Source organism: Aplidium turbinatum, chromosome 2 (assembly GCF_918807975.1).
Source record: "Aplidium turbinatum chromosome 2, kaAplTurb1.1, whole genome shotgun sequence".
Classification (NCBI taxonomy): Eukaryota; Metazoa; Chordata; class Ascidiacea; order Aplousobranchia; family Polyclinidae; genus Aplidium; species Aplidium turbinatum.
The window spans coordinates 8,263,239-8,287,379 of record NC_137473.1 but is presented as its reverse complement, the minus strand read 5'-3'; the positions used below and the strand labels follow the sequence as shown (position 1 = coordinate 8,287,379).

Genomic DNA, 24,141 nt, shown 5'->3' with positions numbered 1-24,141 from the left:
CACTGCCTCAAAGCATGATTCGTAAGTAGTAAAAGTTTATTCAATTATACAGAAGAGCAAAAACATACGCTATACATTTAGCTGTCATAAGGTGAGACATTGTTTATCCAAAAGAAATCAGCCTAAAGTGTTAGCCTATATATATATATCTTTGAAATGCATCATACCGTACGGTATTCACTAAAAACATAGTACCGTACTGTAGATTAAAGAGAAATTTCTACCGAAATATTGACAAATTATCCCCATAACACAAGAACTTTATGAAGGAAGTAGCCTACTTATACCAATGTTTTATACCGGTAGCCTGGAAGTATCGAAAAAGTGCTTTGATCCAGGCTTGTAGTTTTATGTAAAATTCCTCAGTGATATCTAGCCTAGCCTAAGGTACCGTGCTTAATGCAGTACCGTAATAATATTGCTATGGGGACTGGGGTTGATTTCTCGTCACTTAATCAAACAACACTCATTATTACTTAAATGTAATATAATGCAAAGAAGCCCATATGTCTGCAGACGTTAAACCAATGTAAAAATGATGGATTTTGTGGTCTAGGGAGCCTACATCATTTTGTAACTGCTAATTTATTTTAGCTGGTGTACTCTTTTAATTTGTAGCATATTCATAATGTGTACTGATTAATGATTATTGTCCTGACTGAAGCTTTCGTTTGAATGGAAGTGAACCCACACCTACCGGTACCAGCACGAATCACTCTGCAGTGCACTGAGCTGATTGCCAAAAGTCTGTCTACTACGTAGCCTTAAGCAAACTTCTCACACTAGACAAACCATTTTTCAATAAAGGATTCACTGGAATGAAAGCGCTTTCTGTAATCAGTACGAAATCAAAACCATCGTATTCGTAGGAAAAATAGGATGCTTTTCAATTCAACTTCAAGTTTAATAAGTTTTTCATGTTGCCAATGAGATTCTAATAATCCTTCATGTTTTTTTTTTGTTTTACTGCAAAGCAGAGCCCGAGATAGATGCAAATCTCGGAGTCACCAACCACAAGGGTTTAAGCTATTAGGCTATACCATAATTCATGTAATTCCATGATGTAATTTTATTGAAATTAGTTACTTCTTGTTTTGTCCTGGTTGCTTGCAATATATTATTTAATTTTTATCCGCGCAATAATAATGACGACTTGAGCTCGAATCCGTTTCAATAGGCCTGCTAATAAAACCAGAGCCAGATAAAACCACCGAAGAACGGCTTTATTAATTGTAAGAATACGTTATTTATTTTTGGAATCATCATCATTATGTTCCTTCTTCGTATTGAGGGTTGGGTTTCAAACCGCAGAATAGCCAAGCAATTCAATTCAATTTATTTTTCTTTGTCTGAATGCAAAAAAAATGATATTATGAAAAAGAAATACAGTAACAAAACATATTGCGGTATATGCATCGATAAATATGGTTAAGCACGGCCACCAAACCTGATACCGGTACTTTAAAACAAGTAGGCTAGATGAATCATTCAAGAAGCAGTCGTCTCCTCGTTCCTGAAACAACTGGATCGCCAATTCTTAAAGCAATGAGAACACAAATAAACCTAACAACATCACAAAAACAAACTAGGCCTAATACACACACACATATATTGTAATTAGGTAACGGACTATCGAAACAAGGACTATTTACAAATTTTATACAGAAATAAAGTGTTCTCAGCAATGATATTAAGTAGCCTATAGATTGCAGAAGTTTTGTATTTGTATTTTGCAGAAGCTAAGTAAAGTTTTGGCTTGTTGCTGAAGTTGTCTGCAGATATTTTATCCACCAGGCCTAAGTGCCTCTGAAAGAAAAGCTGCAGGCCATGCGAAGTGAACTTTTTAACTGCATGGCAGTGGCGTAGCCAGGAAAAAAATTTGGGGGGGGGGGCCAAATATTTGATGAATTGAAGAGAACGACAAAGTGTTTGATTTATGTGCAGTGGCGTATGCACGTATGTGCACCTGATGTGCAGTGGCGTATCCTGGTGGCGTATCCTGGTGGCGTATCCTGGTGGCGTATCCTGGTGGCTTGAGCAAGGGGAAGCAATGAAACTGGTGGGGGTTAAAGCGTGCCGAAGGCACGCGTTTTCTAAGGGGGCCGGGGCATGCCCCCCCGGAAAATATTTGCAAAATTAACCTTGAATATTGGATTATAGCGCTTTCTGGAAACACTTTTAGGGTAATATTTGTATGAAATTTATTAGCAGATAAACAGCTATTAACTTATTAAAGGTAGCTCTTACACACGAACGGGCAACATCTGCGGCTAAAATTAGAGAACACCAAAAACTCAGCTACAGAAAAACCTAACAGAGTAAGCCATTCTGAAATTGCTTCCACAAATTAGTTAAAAGAAACGTAAATCCAGTAAATTTTGCGCGATTTACGATTTGCAAAATTTATTGGTGTCTTTCTGTGTGTCTAAAACAAGTCCTTGGGGTGTTAATAGCCAGATGTCTTGGAAAACGTTATAAATTTCTACAAATTTGATTATATTTTCAACAAAGGGCTCAACTTCGGAATCCAAACTTCGAAAATTTGGGGAGGGCATGGCCCCTTTCGCCCCCCCCCCCCCTGGCTACGCCTATGCTGCATGGTGTGCAAACACCGAGTGAACCATCGTCACTACTTGTTGCTACAGGCCTATATCGGATCGAGAGTTCCTAACTGAGCTATCAGCGCCAATAACACCAAGCTTTGACGGCTATAATCTTTTTTTTTTCAAGTTGAAGTGATGACTTTAAATAAGTTACAGTAGCCTACTGTATATGTTTCTTGTGGGCATATGTTTCTTGTGGGCTTACGACAAAGGTTTACATTTGGAATAGATTACGGCACGCAAGACAATTTCAGACTATCCGGTCAGCGAGTCTCTCTTTTTTATGTAACCTAGCCTATAGTTTTAGGTGTGTTTGCTTTCAAACAAAAACATTGATGAGGTCTAGGCTACCACGTTTTGGAATGTTTTTGCTGGTCTGTAAATATAAACCTCAAGAGGCTAGCTATTGAGAGTGAATCTAACTGTGACCAACAACATCGATGTTTCTGCAACGTTTGTGATATTGATCTCCTGATAACAGCTGTCACAAAGAGGGTGACTGGGTAAGTTATGAAAAGTGGATAACAACAACGTAACAAATTTAAACAGGTTGAAAAATCTGCTTTAAGGATTTTATAAGTTTACATTGGAATCGAATGTCACAAAATCAAATAAAAATCTGAGGTAGAAAATGTGTTATTTCACCCACTTAGGCTACACCAAACCGCACCAAAACCAAGGATAATGAAAATGAATAGTGAACATACAGAAAATTTTTAATTAAAAAGCCTTCTATGCAATTATTAAGTGATCAAAACATAATATCACAAAGTAGCCTATTCCCTTGCGCTTACTTTATAAATATCAACATGTCCTGTCTGCAACATGCTAGGCTTGTGTTAGCTTGTGTGCAGTCAAGGTTAAATCAACAAAATGGAAAATAAAAATAAACAACAATAATTAATTAATTTTAATTAGGTTACTGTTAAGCTGCATAGATGTAAAGCTGGGGGCAAAGATTGTTGAGTTTGGTCAAGCTTAGTGGAAATTTAGGAAAAACAATTTCAGATTTTATTTTTTTACGTACCGTAGCCTAATTTTATTAAATTTATGTTTTGGGTAATTTTTTTTTAGAACATCTATTTTTTAAATATTATTTAAATATTTTTATTTCTGATTGCAGTATCAACTTCCATCTCACCTCCACATTGAAATACTTTTAACTGCGTCGACGAAGTGTTTTTGTTTGGTGTTGTGTCGTCAGAATGCCAATTCTTTACGTTGGGCATGATGTTGTCTTTTGAATGCTTCCTTCCATCCACTTTTCCGTTATCCGAACTTTTAGAATTGTTTTGCGTCTTAGTGACATCTACAACAAGAATCAGAGACATTCAGGCGGACAGCTTGCCATTCTGTTGTTGACTGCATAAGCCTACCAATTCGGACAATTTGTTTCACAATTCTAAGGACTGCTGTCCATTCAGCGGCACTTAATGGGTGGAATAATTTCCCGGCAACAACACTTTAACAATCGAAAACTTCCCCTGTCAACCTCGGTAACCGGCCCTACGCCGAAAGCCTCTGCAACAGGGTTACTCAACAAATGGTAACAAAGGTCGAGTTTGACAAGTTGAATATTTTTAGCGGTCCGGTCAATAAGTTATTTCTCACGCAACCACAAAAGTTGAATTATTTGTACCAAACCACTTTTTTAGATAAAATGTAACTCGAATTGGATTTCTGAGAAAGTGTTGGGGAGTCGAAGCCTCCCAGCAACTAGGATAATTAGAGTAAAAAATGCTTCTTCCCACTCCCAGTAGAAATCTGTTTAAAGAAGCCCTGAAACGTGGCCATGAGGTTATTCTTCCAAAAGCTCAAGGTCCACCATCAACTCCCAGAAGGTCCGGATTCGGAACGCGGTCCGTCAGTTGAGTAGCCCAGCTCTACAAGTATGCGAAACTACCAGGAATAACCTATCGAGGTTTTGTCAGTCTGAGGATAAAGATTAATAATAATCAAACCAGTTTGAAACCACAGCGTAATGGAAAGTAATTGAATTTGATTAAGTCATGTTGGCAATTATGTCGTAAGAAGAATGAAACAATAATTGGAAGTTGGTAAAAAGAAAGCTAGAAAGGCCGAAAAGAAGATAGAGAGACTTTGTGGCAAAAGATATTGGTTTCGCTTTGAATTCTTATTCTTATTTCTTATTTTGAATCGTTAATTGGTTATTCCTGGTACGGTAGTTTTGCATACTTAGGCTTATACAGTAGCCTATAGAGGCTCTTGACGCAGGGCCGGTTACCGAGATTGTCAGAGTAAAGTTTTCCGATTGTTGAATGGTTCTTGCTTCGAAAATATTCCATTCACTTAGGTGCCGCTGAATGAAGAGCAGTCCTGAAATGCTTTGCTCAAGCGCACACCACGAGAACAGGGGCGCCGGAAGCGGGGGGGCAGGGGGGCGGATGCCCCCCCTGCCTTCAGTTTTTCTGCAGATGGAGGGGCAGGGGGGGCAATGGTGCCCTTTTAAAGTCATGTAAGCTACTGCACATTTTGCATTATAACAATTTCTGCTATTCGCTTTTAGCCTAATTATAATCTTTTATTTTTGCTTCAAAATAATATTTACGGCACAAAATTTTGCAACACAGTAGGCTACAGGCCTTAAAACTCGTTTTTTTCCGGCAGCCATCGTGCAGGGATGGAGGAACCATTTTAAAAGTAGGTGGGCCCAAAGGCGTAGCAGTCAAAGTTAATCAAACTTCTGGGGGGCTACGCCCTCCAGACCCCCATGACATTGCTGCATTCCTTATACTTCAAATCGCTTATACATTGTGTTTTCATGATTGCCTTTTATGCCAACCAGCGAAAAATTTCCATTTTTGGGTCCGATTTGGCCAAATAAATTACAAAATTGTTAAATTGCTCTATAGCGCTGTACAAAATATGGCGATGTACACACAAATAAAAAGGCAATATACACACACAGTTATAATACCAACCTGGGAAAAATAATCTGCAGCATTACACAGTAGGCCGACGTGCATGCACTGCATAGTATGTAATGATATCATTGTTTTAACCTTGGAGAACAATTAGATTGATTTATAGATTACCACACGCAACCACACCCACACGTGCTTCCCATCAACAGTGGGCTCAACAGAAAAGTTTGAAGATTACATTTCATCATTGAGCTATCAAAGGTAACACAGGCAAACAGAAAAATTTTTTTTTAAAGGCACGGCATGTGAGAGTCATTTTAGGGTATTTCGAGGCCCCTGATTCCGAAAATGCACTTTTTTTTCGAATTGGCTCTAGTTTTTAAGATTGCCTACAGCAAAAACATTTTTTTTGCAATTTTGAGCCTCTATAGATTTAACATCGTGTCGTTTATTACATAGACAAAACTGAAAGTAATCCTAGGTACATTTCTGAGTTGTATAAACGCCATTTGAAATCAATCACCTTAATACTGTATATTTATTGACTTCAACAATATCAGACATACTAAGCTACTAAGTACAAATAAAATACATACATTGTTTTGCTTAACAAACTAGACGAATAAGCAAAACAAAGCCATCGATAAACAAACGCAATTTTTTATTATGGTAGACTTACTATAGGCCTACTGAGCAACACCCATCAAGGTACGAAGGCCATTTATACCGTATCAATAAAGTAGCTGCTTAAAATTTTATCCTTGTTACGAAAGATTGTAATCTTGGTTCGAAATTCAATTCCTGGTAGTTTCGAAAATTCGAAGAAACTAAGTGCATTTTTGGAATCAGGGCCCTGAAATAGGCCTACTCTGAAATGACTCTCACCTTTTGTGTCAAAATTGTTTTGTTGGCCTGTGTAATCAAACTAGTGTGTATCAAATGAGTGAAGAGCTTTTTTTTGGAAATTCTTCTCTAAATTACCGTTTTCACTACCTTTTCAAAGAAATTTGGCTTTCAAAAGTGGGTGGGCCAGGCCCACCCAGAAAATAAAGTAGGTGGGCCCAGGCCCACGAGGCCCACGTGGTTCCTCCATTCCTGCCATCGTGGCCTACCGGGTGCTCCTTCTCGGCGGCCAAATCTGCGTGCTTGGAGACCAAAATACAAAAAAAAATAACGATAGCACAAGTAAATAGAATTAAACTTGCAACAATGCTAAAATGATCACTTAGCGTTGTTGAAGTCTGGGCCTGGGCGACGTCCTACAATAGAATCGTTGCACCACGCAATAGATTGTAATCCAGTACTGCGGGACTATCTAACGACACTCGCACGAGTGTCTCCAATGTGGCTGATTTTAAAGTTCGCCACTCCCCTAAAATTCTTTTTAGCAACGAAAAACAACTTTCGACATGTGTTGACGATGACAAAATAAGTATTTCAATGATGTGAAGGACATTACTAAAAGAAGCATAATTTTTGCATAATATGATCTCGGATGTCAACTAACCTAGTTCTCCTTTTTAACAACGCTTCAATGTCCGACAACATCGAATCGACATAAAAACGACAATATTGCCAGCCGATGTAAATTAGCACTTTGGATTGAGACTTTGTTAAAATAAACGTCGGGAATTACAAACAAGACTTATAGCTGGTGATCGCAGATGGATATATTCCATCAATATTCCCGCACAATGCAACAGTGGCGATTATGACGCGCTGACCTAAGTTTGTGCCACTCTTTGATACTACATATTTTCCACAATTAATCCACGATCATTCTATTGCGAAATTAAATAATTGGCTAGAAGAGACCGGCGGCCAAACTTGGCCGATTGAGGAGGTAGCACCGGCGGTCATTCAAGCACTACTTAGCGGCCATGGCTGCAGGCTGCTTTAAGGCTTGACAGTAGGTTACATCATGATAACATAGCATAATGCCCTTCTTTGTATACCGGACACAAGTAGGCTATCATTACTCAATACATAGTGAGCTAATAGATTAGCATTATCGCTATGTCTTATCTTAAAACTTGAAAAAAAATTGGCCTTTTAGTAAACAAAAGTGCCCTTTTTTTGTAATCTTGCCCCCCCAGTCAAAAATCGTTCCGGCGCCCCTGCACGAGAACCGAACCAGTGCGGCGTGATCTTGAGCCAGGCGCGTAACCACTGAGCTAACGGGGTGAAAAATATGCTGCAGTAGAAGTGAAGGAAAAAGATGCTGCTGAAAGAGTGATGTGGAAAACTGCCATCTGCAGCGGCGATTTCACTTGAAGTGGGAATAAAGCCAAAAGAAAAAGAGGTAGGCCTATGCAATCATGCAACAGACGGTTGTTGTTTTTAGATGAACACCAACAAAGTCTTGTTTTTTTACATCTACCTTTTCTTAGGTTATTAAGTAGGATCATTGGAAACCAAGCGTTTTTTCTTCTAATACGTGAATATATGTCGTGAATTCACGTATAAATATTTGAACATGCAGCATCTAGCATGCACTTGAGCAACGCACTTCAAGGCTATTTTTCATTATGCTACCGGTACACCTATTGGATGAAGTAAATTTCAGGCTACAAGTAGGCCTATGTAAAAATTTCAAACAGTGAACCTCGATAAACAGGCTTATGTCAATGGTTCAAAGACTTTACGGGCTGTAGGTGTGCGAAGCTGCCTTTACACAGTTTCCAGAGAGCCTTTCTCAGTTCACAGATATAAAGTTATCCCATTAGTTCATCTTTAACACTTACAAAAAAAGAGCATCTATTCAGGTCTTATTCAGCTTTAGAATTGTTCTGCAAGCGGAGAATTGACAGGTCAAAAGATATAGTGATTTAGAGTGACAATTTTCTTTCTATGGCACCTTCTTCAGAAAGTACTTTTTTCGAAAGAATGGTTAGCAATCGACTTGTTGATTAAAGAGCAGAGGTTCGGCAACTCTTTATTCGAAGCCAGGTTTCCGTTATGGAAGGTAGCTCGTTTACCACTATAGGCAACTTCCCCGTATCATTCAATGACAATATTGTTTAAAAGCGTCAAAAACTTACGTTCACTGGAAGTTACCGAAGTGTCGGAGTCTTGGCTTGAGCCGAAAAACAATTTGCTTGCTCGTTTCTCCTTTTTTTCTTTCTTTTTTGAGTCTTTTGAAGAGGCAAACTTTAACATTTTGAGACCAGTCGTCGTACTATCAGCATAGTCCTTATTTCAAAGCAAGATGTTTTCCTTAGATTGCCTACAATTTGGGCTTGGCCCAAAAAGTTGTTGATATTGGCCTAATTTGAAAATAGTTCAACTGTGATTGCGCAAAATCACAATTCTTAAACGCTTTGTTGCTGAAAAAAATATATAGGCTAATTAATTCTAGCCTAAGTAGGCTACTGTGGCGAAATGGTTTTTACATCTTTACGGCCAAGCTATTCGAAACTGGGCTGGCTATATTTTCTAAGCAAATCAAAATTCTTAGCCAGTTTATTTTGAAACAAAGCCAAAATAAGACCACGAAGTATTGAGTCACATAAAATTTCTGTTTATTAGTTGTTGAAATATTTGAAATATTTTTGTTTTAACCATTTATCAGTGTTAATCTGTTGTTGTTAAATCTTCTAACAACATGGTGAATTGAAGACACTCTCACTCCGTGCGTTTGCTGGGTTTCTGGTCTTTGGTTACTTTTCGAGTTTGAAAAAAACGATTTGTTTAGATGTTGAAATAATACAAATTGAATTTTGAAAGCAAATGGAAATGAAACCAATAAGATTTTGCTTTGAACTAAAACCACTTTTTTATCAGCAATTTTTGAAAGATTATTGTTTCGACGAAAAACGTAACACGCTAAATTTTGTCCAGATAGAATACCACCAATTAAAATAACCCTACCATGAAGTAACTCATACCTACATAAGAATTTTTACTTTAAGAGCAAAAAAACGTATTAACAAAAAATCCTTTGGACTATCGATTAGTCAAAGTCATAAAACTCTCTCCCTTTTGATCTCTGAAGTGTAAACCTCAATTATAATTTAGTTTCTGGAGAGAGTTTGCTTTTTTATATTAAAGACCGGTAAGATACAACAATATAACAGGGTTGAGCACTACAACAATATATTTTACATATTTACAAATAGTTTAACAGTCAAATGTTTTCGGCATAACTTAAGCCCTCATCAGGAATCTAAAATATTTATAAAATTGCAATAAATTTAAACTTCTTGAAGGTTACTAACTAACTGATAATAAGCATCAAGAAACACTTACCGATTAAAAGCAATAGTGTCAATTATAATAAAGTCAATTATAATTTTTATGGAATTATTTTTGTAGTGTTAGGTTAGGCTACTAATACTACAACACTGTTCTTGTTGCGCCTGAAAAAATGCACTACTGCAAGTTCCCCAACTGCACAGCTCCATATTAGTTTAGTATTGCCGAAAAGACGACTAATTGAATAACAACACTATATCGAAAAAAGTCTTGAGTGCTGTATGCTATGTAGCCGTTGTAGGTCTGCCTGGATGATTGTCTTTTTGTGTCATTTAACTGCACGTATTTAATGCAACTAATTTGATGTCACAATTAATCCTGTTGCAATGCTGAAATAATGTGAACAGTGTGGCTTGATGCAAAGGCGTTCTTGCCAACAAAGGAAGTATCTATGAATTGCAATGCACACAGCGCGATTGTTGTAAATGGAAATTGTCTGCTTTTTCCGATTCAACAATGGCTCTGTTATGAATAAGTGACATCCCTATTATTTGTCATCCGGTTCCTTCCAACAAAGGCGCATAGACTAGCGTTGGATTTATTGCACTATCGATAAATCAATCTCTTGTGGTCATCCAACAGTAGGTAAGGTAAGTCCCATACTTGATCCAAGCATTGGGATATGAGAAGATAAGGTTCTCATTACGCTAAGCCTTTGGCACTAACAAGAGTAGGGTAGCTAGTTCTCGGTAGCCTTTCGTTCAGCAACTACGCCCACCCAATTTATCAAACCCTGGGTAGAGGTGAGCGATGTTTATCAACAACCACCTTAAGCCGGAAATCGAACCAGGATTGCGTGATTGGAAAGCGAGCGCCTTTCCCGCTGCTCCATCCCACCACCAGAAGTCATCAAAATTTATTCAAGTATAAATGGTGCTCCCAACAAGGTTGAAGCAGCCTGTAAAGGTTTTTAGTGAATGATAGCTGTATTGAATGTAATGAGCTGCTCTGCTTGGATTTTTACTCGACATTGAGCACTTTTGTAGTATTAACGATACTTTTTGTAGTCCAAAAATAAAAGGGGTAGCCTAAAGAACCACTGCTTGATTTATATAGAAAAGAGCTGTGCCGCTGTGGTTTTAATAGCGGAAATCACAAACTAAGCAATAATGTTAATAACGCCACAAGAGTGAAGTATTATTTTCCCTACAGGCCCCGGCTGTAGGCTACAGCATTAGACTTGCGCCATACGCTAACTCAAAAATAGAATTGCTAGAATTTTTTTGACGTAAAATTTATTTTCCTTGGTTTATCTTTAGTTTTGTTTGAATTTGCCTAGGTATTAGCCTAGGTTTCTCAGCCAAGAATTGTGGTTTCGTTCAAAGTGAACGCTTTGTTGTTCCTTGAATTAAAAATAACTTAAATTGAAAGCTTTGCCTTTTGTTTCGTCATTACCTCAAATCGAGATGCGCGAGAATCTCCAGACACAGAAAGCACATATACATTTGCAGTGTCTGTTTTGGAGTCACAACCTTCAAAAAGTTGTCAATAATTACCTATCTTCTACAACAAAACTCCACCAGAAGAGTATGCAAAATAGAAAATCTTCGAAATAAACAAAAACCGTTTTTTTTTTTTTGTCTTGATTCTCGTTTCGTTTTACTTCGAAACCCTTTTCAGAGAGTACGTAAAATTGCGTTTCATTTCGATAAAAGAATTTGTTTCAAACAATCCTAGCACCAAAGACTTTGAATGCATTTCTGCAACATCACAAGCTATCCAGAAACTGCTACAATAGTTCCTAATAATCTAACCATAAACCTATGCTTTGACTGTCAAACACAGCATTCATTTTTTGATTTCCAATACAAATTTTTTTATTCTGGTTACACTAAGTGGCTCTGGGTAACTGGATTTGAATACGTGTTAGATGTTAAAGTAAATACACCTATCATACACTATTAACACTGTTGATATTCTAGCCTGTTTTACACGCTTATTGCAATGTTACTGTTTAGTACAGTGCTCATGCCTTGCATAGAGTGAAACGCTGCGCCTTCCTGTGTGCAAATGCAACGCTACGCATGCACACACACGGAGTTAATTTCCAGCACGCATTTTAGATTGCTTTCGCACACACAACCAAACGCCAAAACTTATAAAATCCAAGGGAAACCACCAAAACCATTGCCATCGCATTTGTAAAAGTTTGAATGGATTTTCAAAAAAGCTATTAGCGTTAGAATGTCAGGCTACATTGGGGTGGAGTTGAAAACGCAAACATGCTTTCTTGGAGACTGGAGTAGCTTAAGGTCTTTGGTCCTGATACCATCCGTAGACTGAAAAAGTCTTTTATTTTCTGTAGGCCCGGATAACAAGGCCTCAATTTATGTCACAGTCATTCACATTTGTTGAAGAAATAGAGATGTTTGAAAACAATTTCATTTGGTCAAAAGGCAATTTCACTCCAACAAAGCAGTACGAAAATAAGCTAAAAGTTTTTTCGGAGAATTTTCCTCCAACAAAGATTGCTTTATGGGAATAAAACAAATTTTGTTTTAAAAATTAGTTTTTATTTTGATCACCCCCAAGGAGGACCTATTTTCAATACTTTAGGCTGATTTAGTTGTCAACAGAACTTTCTTCGTGGTGTTTCTGCACCTGGCCAACGCCTTCTTATTTTCACCGGAGGCAACGTATTGACCGGAAGTCACGTGTTCCGGTTGGAAAATTGCAACTCTGACGGCAGACTGAAACTTCCGAATAGTGTGAAATGTAGAGTACTTCATGTAAGTACTCTACAGTCTGCTGAGCACCGAGAGCTTGGTAATGCACTATACTTTGATGAAACAGCAAACATTCGGCAGTCATTTGGCTGGTTGGTTTGGTTTTGACTCTTTATCCTAGGACTGGCAAAGTCTTGATATGTTATTCCTGGTAGTTTCGCATACTTGTAGAGGCTCTTGACGCAGGCTGGTTACCGAGATTGACAGAGTGAAGTTTTCGATTGTTGAAGTGTTGTTGCCGAGAATTTTTCCATACATTAGGTGCCGCTGAATGGAGAGCCGTCCTTAGTGTGTGTTGCTCAAGCGCACACCCCGAGAGTCGAACCAGCCGCTTGATCTTGAAGCTTCTTCGTTCATGAAGTCACACGCTAACCAACTGAGCTATCGGGGCGGACACGTGGGCTATCGGGGCGGACAACTTATTGCTTAGGCTATTAAATACAAGACAAATGAATCATTGGACTGATCAGAAGTTATAGGAACAGCATTTCAACTAAACAGAACTTACAGAAAAAAATAGCGAAAAACGCTAACATTTCTGATATAAGGTAAATTAAGTCACCATCTGGTCGTCCACAGTTTGGCGTAGAAAGCTGTGGTAGTCATTTTGATGACATGTGTTCGATTCCCACCCAAACCATAACTTGTTTTTCTTCTGCAATTACCAAACAAAGCTTAAAGTAGGATCAACTCTCTGACTGAATGCTAAAAGGGTCCCAATTGAACAGTAGTCACTTAAACATGTTCTGATTGGTTGGCGGTGTCATCGGGTCTTACAGGAAATAGTCATGTTTAAAAGGCTACCCAATTAAGCATTCTTCATTCAAAGATGCTTTCATTGCTAACCTACCGTATGCCAACAAAGTCAACAATAAAGCTTCATAAATAACTTTTAAAACACATTTATTTTAATTTCAATATGATTTTGTAAAACAAACCTGCACATTCACCTTCAGAGCCGGAGCTAGGACCACTTCCAGTCCGGAGCCTGAGATTAAAAAAAACCAGAGTCTGACAGGAGAAGAAAGCAGAGCCAGAGTTTGTATCATTTTCTGGTAAAGTCAGTCATAATTCAATTATGATTTCGTCATAATTCAGTTATAGTTTCGCCGTAAGTTCATAACAAATCAAAATCGTCGTTTCATGGATGATGCAAAGTAAGCTAATTTTTTTAACTGGTGTTTTAAAAGATACTTAAAGATTTTCTTGTCGGAGACCCCGCGCAATATATTCGATTGAAACGACCCACAGATGCAATCTATCGATTGAATGTTTCCTGAAGAAAATATGATCCATTTTTTGATGCCAGTCTGATATCGTGAGCTTTATCATTTAAATTAAAATACAATTGAACTCGTGAAATAAATTTACAGACATTATTTGTCAAAAAAGTTGTACTTTCGACGTTGTGCTCAGTGCTCACGCTCAGTCTATATATATCAGTTGCAAATTGATACGACGTTGACGTAATATGACGGCTCCAACATAAATCTACCCAGTGACGACATCGAAGCTGGGGCTTGTTTAGTTTAGTTTGTTTATTATCTTTATCCTGCATTGCGGGAAAGCGGACTTGAGCGCTATGCATCGGTATACGCCTTCCGACGTACACCTGACCCACGCTGCAGCCGACGGCAATGTCTGTTTCCTGTTGTCTACTTTACTTATGACTTAAATTTGGTACTACCCATTACTCGAAATCGATCACTGGGTAGAGGCAATTATCGTAAAGTTTCTTGCCCAGAGAAACAACAGCAAGTGCGAGTGGCTGGAGTCGAACATGCAGGCTCTCGACTGCGAGCCCAACGCGCTAACCACACGGCCACTGCTCTTTTCGTAAGAAAAGCAGCTTAAGAAACGCCGTATCTGAGACATCGTCATCTCATCTCATCAGCAATTCTGCAAATTTACATCGTCTGTCTTTTATTGCGGCAGAATACATCCGTTTTATTGTTTGTTGAGAGGATCATTAGAGCTTGGTATCAATGGGATCATCGAAACACAAATCAAGGTGCTTCTAAGAAAAACATAGGAGTAGGCTACTATTTCCGAAGAATACTAGGTGGTTTTATTAATTTTCCGGACCTTTTTGGAAAGATTATCGACCCCTAAAATCATTCCTGATTCAAAAGTAGGCTAGGCTACTCTCTGGATCACCTGCCAATGCTACTGCTTATAACTTAGTTTGGTTGGTTTGAATCTTGTCTTCAGGCTGACAAAGCCCTTCATAGGTTATTTTTGGAAGTTTTGCATACTAGTAGAGGCTTTGAGCCACTGATGCAGGACCGGTTACCAAGATTGACATAGTGGAGTTTCCTCTTGTTGTTGTTAGTGAATTAATCTATTCATTAGATGCTGCTGAATGGAGAGCAGTGCGAAGCCTAAATGCGTAATTCAAGCGCACACTCCGAAAACCGAACTAGTGCAGCTTGATCTTCGCTTCGCGAGAGTTTTCTTCATGTACAGTCGGGCGCTTAAACCAATAATCTAACGGAGTGGACTAAAGGTAGAAACCCTTGATTATAAACAGGCAAACACAGCGCTGGCTTCTCCGGAAATTAGACCAACTTCCTAGGATAGCCGTGAATGTATATTGCATGCACATATGCATGTGTGTGCAAGGATGCGTGCGCGTTGGACCCAACAAAAGTGACGTTTACAACGATTTTCAACATTTGGATTTTGTTGAATGAAACACTTTTTTGCATGCTGCAATATTGTGCGGTGCCAAATGAATGTGTGAGGCCATCGGAGAACAGAAACATGTAAGACCTCAACTAGTGTTTGAGCAAACCATACAACAAAATGTACAGTAAACTAGGTATTTTTTGGCACAAGTGAATTGTATCTCTGAAGATCCAGTTAATAGGCTGTTTAAACGCTAAGGCTCAAGCAATACCCTTGAGGGGGTCAGAACTGTAATATTACGTTTTGAGATGTGGCGATGTAGCCTATGCTAAGCTAAGTTATATTTGTTGTGACGTGGTGGAAAGTGAACAAAAAAAAAATGTTAAAAAACACCAAAATGTTAAATGACATCAAAACATTTTTTTGTATATCCAGTTATCCACTCATAATTTTTGTAGGCCTTCGACTGGAGTGAGCAATAATATAGGCCAGTGGTTCCCAACTCATGGGTCGCGACCCAAAGTTGGGTCGCCTGATAATTTTTTTGGGTCGCTTGTTTTTCAGGCATATTGTATCTTGGGCGAAAAAATTAACAATAAAAAAAATTTAAAACGTGATGAGATCGATCACAAAACTGGAAAATATAAACACAAGTCATGAAGCGTTTCATGTCGAGACATCGGAAAGCTTTGTAGCATGATCGTAGTGCAAGAAGTTTTAACAATTTTCGCTTTTATTATTGTTATTATTATTATTAAACGTAAACCCAACAAAAATTTCAGTCTCAAACATAAATTAACTTGACAAAGTTATGGGATATATATTGTAACTTGCACTATATGTCACGAACGCTATGTCGGACAAACTATGACAAAGTTTTCCACACGTTGGACCACACATAGTCTGGTGTGGTAAAACGCATCAAAGACAAAGCCCCAAGTGCTGTATGGACTTATTGCTTTCTCCACAGAGAGGCCTTGCTGCAAAAAAGCTGTCTCAAGAGCGGCACGAAGTGTTGAATGATGTGAAGTGTGTAAACTTCATCAAAACAAGTCCACTAAATCGGCATTTGTTTTCGTCTTTGTGGATTCTGATTATTATCAAGCATTGCTGTTGCACACAGAAGTGCGGTAGTTGTCACGAGGTCGTGTCCTGAAGCGAGTTTGTAATTTGCGAGAGGAGATTGCTACCTTCCTGAGGCGACAGAACTTGTGAGATTAGCCGAGAAGTTTTTGCAAGAAGATTTCAAGGCAATAGTTGCTTACCTTGCCGATATATTTGACTCTCTGAATTCTCTAAATTTATCTATGCAAGGCAATGGTTTTACGGTGATTGATCGCGACGCAAAAGTTTCTGCTTACCACAAAAAACTCATATTCTGGAAAAGTTATGTCACCAGAGATGAGTACGATATATTTCCTCAGCTAACGCAATATATCTGTGGCAATGAAGTTGATATTAAGCAAACGATAATTAGACACCTGGAACAGTTTGCCAAAAAGTTTGTGCACTACTATGGAGAATTTCTAACACTTAATAACCAAAGTGATTGGATAATTGGTCCATTTGTTGGAAAAGATCTGCCTCAACTTTCCGTCCATGTTGCAGAACAGTTTATGGACATAACGACAGAAGTAGCAAACCGTATTTCTTTTGCGTCCTTCAAAGACAAATACCCCAAAGATTCTGCAAACATCCACTTTTGGGCTTCCATGTACAAAGTGTATCCCACAGTTTCACAATTAGGGATTCAAAATCAGATTCCATTTGCAACAACTTGGCTTTGTAAGATTGGATTTAGCGCCATGTGTGTATTGAAAACTGAACAGCGAAACCGGCTGGAATTTAAAGCCGACATGCGGCTATGCCTAAGCAAAATAACGCCTCGATTTCAAAAACTCACTGACAGCAAGCCAGCACTGGCAGCACAGCTATCTCATTAGTGATTTGATAAACATATTATTTTCGGAAAAAGTTGCTGCTTTTGTAGTGCTGTTTGTTTGCAACACAATCTTGTATGGCTTTTAAAATATTACGACAATTTGCTTGGGTCGCAAGATTTTACCGAACTGAATTTTTTTTTAAAATGGGTCGCCTTAAAAACGAGTTGGGAACCACTGATATAGGCTACTCCAGCAAGCTGAGCGTAGGCTACTGACAGAAGCGAAAAGAGACAAGCCGTCCAACTGGAAAGCAAAATATTACAACTGGCTTCTAATGGAGGTGACAATGGGAATCAACAAAGCATTTTTTAACCTGGGGCTAGAAATATTTTAGGGACAAATTTGTTTTGTTGGTAGGCTACCGGCTTATATTATCCTCACAGCTGCCCTGCGGCCCCATTTACATTTATTTCCAGTCAAAATAAGCCTAACACATTTCATCAAAAGGCCTTGCCTTATGTGGGCTGCTTTTCAAATGATGACACAATCTTATTGCAATAGTTGCAACACTTCCTGAGTGCCTATACGTTGGTTGCATGTGTTGTTAAAACTCACCAATCGAGTAAGGTAAAGTCAGCTCCTGGTGCAAAAGCAATTATGTTTTTTAAAGCCACCTTCAAAAAAGTACATTATTTTTTACATTAATTGGTTGGTAAGTAGTTTTATCATTGTAAAGATAATAAATTGAATTTTCTGGAAACTTATGGAAAAGGCATCGCGCTATGATTTGTCCATGTGCGCATGCGCACTATTGCTATTGCTGGTGCTATAATTTGTCCATGTGCGCATGCGCACTATTGCTATTGCTTGACACTATTGGCTTGCTTCAACTGGCAAACACTGGAATAGGTGGTTCTTCATCATGGGGGGTACGCCCACCCCCTAGGTGAGTCAACCACTTTTCATAGGGGGCGGGAGCTCTATCACGATATTTAGGGTCGAATGCAGAAAGGTAGCTCAAAACTAGTTTTAAGCAAGCCGGGCTTAGATAGTGGCTTGAGCCGAGTTTTGCGCTGCAGAAACTGTTCTTACTTTAAGCCTAGCTTAAAACTCGTTTTATTCCAGGTTTTGAGCCACCAATTTAAGTCGCCAAAAAAGGCGACTTAACAGCGGCGGATCTTGACTTAAGCATTTTTGCAAACTGGATTTCAAAGGATTGCGGTGAAGTTGTGTAATCAGTCCATTGTGCAGGGCACTTTTTGAAGCTTGCTAAAATGTGCATTCTCCGTCTGTAGAACACTGTAGGCCTTTCTGGAAATGCTGAAGCTTACTAGCAGCATTTCATACGACCAGGTTAAAGAGAAAATTCTGACCAGATTTATTTGAGTTACAGGTGGAATGTCCCTATTTAGCCCCTTGACAAACCTCCAGATATTTTTGGTTCACTGCTATTTTTCAGTTACAAAGTTGTTAAAAAACAACTGCTAGGGGCGCCGGAACGAGTTTTTACTGGGGGGGGGGGGCAGGAACAGGATTATGAAAAAAGGACACTTTTTTTGCTGAAAGGCCCGTTTTTTTATAGTTTTAAAACAACATATAGCGATAATGCTCATCTTTCAGCTCATTATCGAGTAATGATACAAGTGTCAGGTATACAAAGAACAATGGAACGGAAGGGCATCATGCTATGTTATAATGATGTAACCTACAGTGATACAGAATTTTGTGTCGTGAATATTACGTTGAGGCAAAAATAAAAGATTATAATTAGGCTGAAAGGAAATAGCAGAAATTGCTATATTGCAAAATGTGCAGTACCTTACATGACCTTAAAAGGGCACCATTGCCCCCTGGTCACAGCGGTAAACCATAATCTCTTCTTGGGAAAATTTTAACATAAAGTTCCCTAATCCGTTCGTCTGTATATAATGACCGAAGAAACACACACTTGAACTTCTTTTCAAACAGTGTATTCCTGTAAAATTAGCCCGAGGCTACCGAAAACGAGGGGGTGCAACGCCTACACCACTTAAACTGTCACTACACAACAGATTACTTGGATAAAAGACGGAACTTTTGTCCAGCTAGCAAGCACTAAGCCAACAGTTAAATGTGCGGCCAACTTTCAAACAATCATTTTACGAATGACCAGAATAGATATCAATATCTCAAATTCACGTAGAAAGTAACTGTGACGCAATAAATGAAAGACAATTATGAAGTCATTCCAACAGGTGTTTAAGCTGATGTAATATTTCCTGTTTAAACAGGCCCAAACAGGTCCAAACAGGTCTTATGAACGATGGTGCAATTTTGGCACATGCTTTAGGAATTTCCATGACGTAATATTCAGTAGACTTGAACGGTTTTTATATGACGTTTGATTTGGTGAAAATTGTCGGGAACATAGCGGCCCCTAGTTATGACAGTCTGACATGGCATAACTAAAAAGAAATGACGACAATTGTGAGCCAATGAATAAAAACACATGATACACAAATTGTTTGAATCACTCACGTTTAAGTTAATACGCAAATACAAAGGGCATGCAAAGAATGAACAGCAATAAGAATAAACACGACGATACATGAAATTGGTACCATAGGTACACGCTAAATGACGCTATATACAATAGTTGCGATAATAACCGACTGTTCCGGGCTCAGACAAGTATCGGCCACCGCAGACAAAACCAGGCTCAAACCCTAACACTTAGGTGTTCTTTACGGGGGCGAGGCACGAAATATCCCTCAACACGTAGTCTACTTTCACTTTCCCCGTACTCTCATCATAGTTGCAGACGGCAACTTTGGCTCTACGAACCACAGGCTTCCCTTTCCTAATTTGTGGAACTACCTCATGCACCCTCCCAAGTTGATACTTCCCACGTTTACCAATGTCTTGGAGAGAACCTACCACTACAAGTTGACCAGGCTCCAAATTCTCGGCCATTTTTAGCCATTTTTTCCGGCTCTGAAGACCTGGCAAGTAAAAATCGATCCATTTATTCCAAAACTGCTGAGGAAGTGACAAATTGAACCGATAATCCCTTCTTAATTGGTCACGATCATGTGGTTGCCCAACAGCACAGTATGGGTCTAAGTATGGGGTCAAAAGTGAGGCAGGGGTGATGACAGTAAAATCCCTAGGGTCGTCACTCAAAGGTACCAAAGGGCGTTCGTTCACGATCCGAACGGCACTACCTGTGTACGTAAGCAGTTCAATAAAACTGGGCTTACGTATTGAAGAGTCCAAAATGTGAAAAAAGTATTTGGTCACATCAGCCATGAAACCAAATCTTTCAAGCCGAAATCTAGCCAAGACATCTGCCAGAGGGTTTAACAAGTCAGACAATTCAGGACAAGAAGACATTACATCATTTACACAAGTTCCTCGGAATTCAGATTGTTTTAAAGCCTTCTTCTTTAAATCAGCAGCTCTATCTGACGCCAACACAAAATTGTTAGGTAGATCAATATCTTCCTTCAACGGAACAGGTATCTCAAATCGACCATCTTTCAACTCAATATTCGGTTCGACAAGTTCTCTAGCCAAAATATCATTGCGAGACAATTCACAGGTTTCATTTTGCAAAGTCAAATCCTGAATGACTTTATTCAGGTCTGCTATTTCCATATCGCGAGACTCAATTTTACGCTGAAAGCCAGAGATGACATCCGACTCTGAAGACGTCTGCACTCTGCACACTTTAGCAACGCTTTCAACTAAGGGTGACTTACCACCACAAGCCAACCAACCGAGAGGAGTGAGCAAAGCATGCGGTTCACTACGATTGTCACCAACACGCTCTTCTTTTGCACACATCAAATAAGCGTTGTCGTTGCCAATCAGTACATCTACAGTACTACAATCATTCAAATGAAACATATTCACGTCATGAAAATGACGGAAACCACTTAAATCTTGTTTATGGGGTAAAGTTTTAACATCGTCAGCCCAAGCTGGGTTAACCACCGAGGTTATATCACAAAACAGTTCATCAGTCTCTAACGACTGGATGTTGAGTTTAACAAGGTCAGCACAAGTAGGTTTCTGACCAGCCAGAGTATCCATTTTAAACGACGCTTTATCATACGGTTTAAGACCAAGTTCGCACACCAAGTCACTCGAAACAAAGGTCAACTGCGAACCAGGATCATGCTGACAATACACCAACTTCGATTTGCCGGTCATTGGATTCAAAACACGAGCAGCAGTAACGCGGTTAAAGGCTGCTTTAACATTTCCAATCTTAACATTACGCACAGGAACTCTGGCACCAGCATCATCTTTACCGACCGAATCCAGAGAATCACGTGACGTCACATAAAAATCATGCAGAAGAAAATAGTGTTTCCTATCGTTGGTAGGTCCACACTTACGACAGTTATTTGCATGATTACAGTCTCTAACCATATGCTGGCGCAAACAATTCAAGCATTTGCCAGCTTTCACAATGACATCTCTCCGATCTTTAGGTGTCAAGCGCAAAAATTCTTTACAATTAGACAAAAAATGATATTCAACTTGACCACGTGACGAACAACAAAAACATGCCGGTATGTCACTACGTCTGGCCACACCGCCGCGCGGTGCGCCAACAGCAGTCGAGTACTGCGAACTCCCTGAAATCACATTATCATGGGGTTTTACCGACGTCTGCCTAACCGGACATGAAAGCAATTTTCCTTTGCCAAACTTTTTAAAATGCTGCGACTCACCAGAATCGCCCATTAGCATGATGCTAAAATCAGTCGACTTGCGCGTTTCCTCCCGTACTACAAATTCAAACAAACTCTGAAAGGTAGGTTCCTCAGTGCTACCATACTGATCACCTAAAAAGTCAAGATAACGCTGCTTAGCGTCAAACGGGAGTCGCTTAGCCAAATCCAAAACAAAACGTCCTTCTAATTTATCACGCTGACCATAAGCTTTCGCGTAAAGCAAACACTGCGACAATTCATCTTTAAACTCTTTCAAATCACTGGAAGAGATAGAAGTCAATTTGCTACCATAGCGATACTTTCTAATTTCTGGTTCTGCGAAAAGACCTCCACGAACCCCAAAACGTTGGGACAAGCGAGCTAACGACATTTCTATCCTGTCTTCCTCTGACAAGCCAGGAGTGTCAGAAACCAAATTAGCAATCGTTTGTGCAGCTGTTCTAACACAAGCTGCTTGCAACAAAGTCAAACGAGTTCCCTTAAAGGGCGAAGCTGCCATCAAGGCCATAACACGATTTTTAAAGAAGACAAATGGCATATTATTACCATCGTAACCAATCAAGGCCGCCTTATCGAAGAACGTCCTACTATTTTGGTATTCAAAAAAGCAATCCTGCTGTTGAGAACTCGATTTAGCGGGAGAAGACAAGCTATATCCCTTAATGGGCTGAGTGGGCTCAGTCACATGCACAGCCCGATCACGATCCTCACATACGTTAAAATCAGGAGACACGATACGCCTCTCACAACCACCCAAATTACGTGTAGCTGGGCGATCAAAAACTAGCGGCGCTGAAAACTGTGAAGGGGGCAAAGCATTACTGCTAATGGCGGCCCCGTGACCTGTACGCTCTGGGGGAGGAGTTCGGTTGTAATTTGCAGACCTTGGCTCTACAGCCTTCGGAAGATCCTTAGCCGCGGCCCCGAGACCTCCTGAAACAGCTGGAAAACATGTGGATTGTACAGGTCCACTTACGGATTGAACAGGCGTGTGGAAAAGGTTAGGTAAATTAAACTGTGATTGATGTTCACTTCTGGAATGCCTAGAAGAGCCCTTCCTAGAGCTACGCCGGGAGCCCAACTCAGAACGATATTCAGCTAAAACTACCTCTTTACGTTGTTCGGCCCTCAACTGAGCGTCTTTGAGTGCGAACTCAGCAGCTCTAGCTTCGGCTCTCGCGGCGGCCTCAGCAGCTCTCGCTTCGGCCTCAGCAGCTCTCGCGTCGGCCTCAGCTCTCGCGGCAGCCTCAGCTCGTATGGCCTCAGCTCGTATGGCCTCAGCTCTTGCGGCAGCCTCTGCTCGTGCGGCAGCCTCAGCTCGTATGGCTTCAGCTCTTGCGATGGCCTCAGCAGCTCTTGCTTCGGCCTCAGCTTGGATCTGGAGCTCCTCTCGTCTTAACTGTAGGTTAATTTGTGCAACTATCCGTGACGAGCTCTCAGACATCCTAGTGCTTACATTTGAGGCGCTATCCTCAGGATGTATGTCAGCATCCAACCTATCTGACAACTCACTTTCTTTTTGTTCGAAGTTATTTTTTAACGAGTTAAATTCGGGATCTACCCTATCACGAAGTTCTGCCAAGATTGCAGAGTTAACAATTTTACTCAAAAGAGCATGGAAATGCCGTAATTCCTCTTCTAAAGTAGATAACTTAGATCTAAAAATTAACAGTTCCTGCTTATCACTCAAAGAACCTAGGGCCACAGAAAGTTTCCCAATTTGAGTCAAAATATCCCGTCTAAGATGCCGGGCCTCTCGAACTGACTTAGCCTCATCGTTAATGGGTCCCTCCCCAGAATGGCCTGCCCGACCGCAAAGAACATCATCAGGCTTAACACTTTGCTCCTCAAAGGGAGGCCGGATTTGGCCCCCCCCTCATATTTCCTTTAATTATTTGAAGCACAGTAACGCCATGCACTTGGTTTTTCTTGACTTTTCCTAAAATTGCCAGGCGGATCTGATGATATTAAATTTGATGCTAAAAGTTGTGTAGTTTTCTTGTAAATTCAAGATTTTGGTGAATTTTTGCTATTTCTAGCTAACTTCCAGCAAAGCGTGAAATGGATTACATTGCGATGACAAGCCATAAGCTCATAATTGCTTCGTGCATCGATATGCGCGAGCAGAGAGAAGCATTCTCTTGCTTTCTTTTGTTTGGTTTGACCTCAATAATACAAAGCGCGTTATTTCTTATGCTACAAAGAAAAGCCAGTGATCGCAAAGCTGTTAATTAGAAACAATAATAGCAAACGTTTTTTGCGTTATCAGCTCTACAAAGAAGAATAGCAATCCACGATCAAAATAGTAGACTATGGAGGCCACAAACTATTCAAAACAGTTGTTTCAAGCAGATAATATTCATTGACGAATAAAAAACGTTACAATAAGAAATCTTCTCTTGGATAAAGACACGAAAACTTGGTTTCGAAATAAACGT

The 24,141-nt window shown here is 39.6% G+C and overlaps 1 protein-coding gene across 2 annotated transcripts in view; it reads right to left on the bottom strand.

Moving 5' to 3' along the window:
* LOC145788257 (focal adhesion kinase 1-like) overlaps nt 1-8,810 on the bottom strand; it is a 77,161-nt gene extending 68,351 nt beyond the window's left edge. For both annotated transcript variants that reach the window (XM_082600036.1, XM_082600037.1), the window contains exons 1-2: nt 8,530-8,810; nt 3,745-3,912 (exon numbers count right to left, since the gene is read on the bottom strand). In XM_082600036.1, coding sequence (XP_082456162.1) covers nt 3,745-3,912; nt 8,530-8,647 — 286 coding nt within the window. In that variant the 5' untranslated portion in view covers nt 8,648-8,810. The remainder of the gene's footprint in view (nt 1-3,744; nt 3,913-8,529) is intronic.
* Between the last annotated feature and the right edge of the window lie 15,331 nt (nt 8,811-24,141).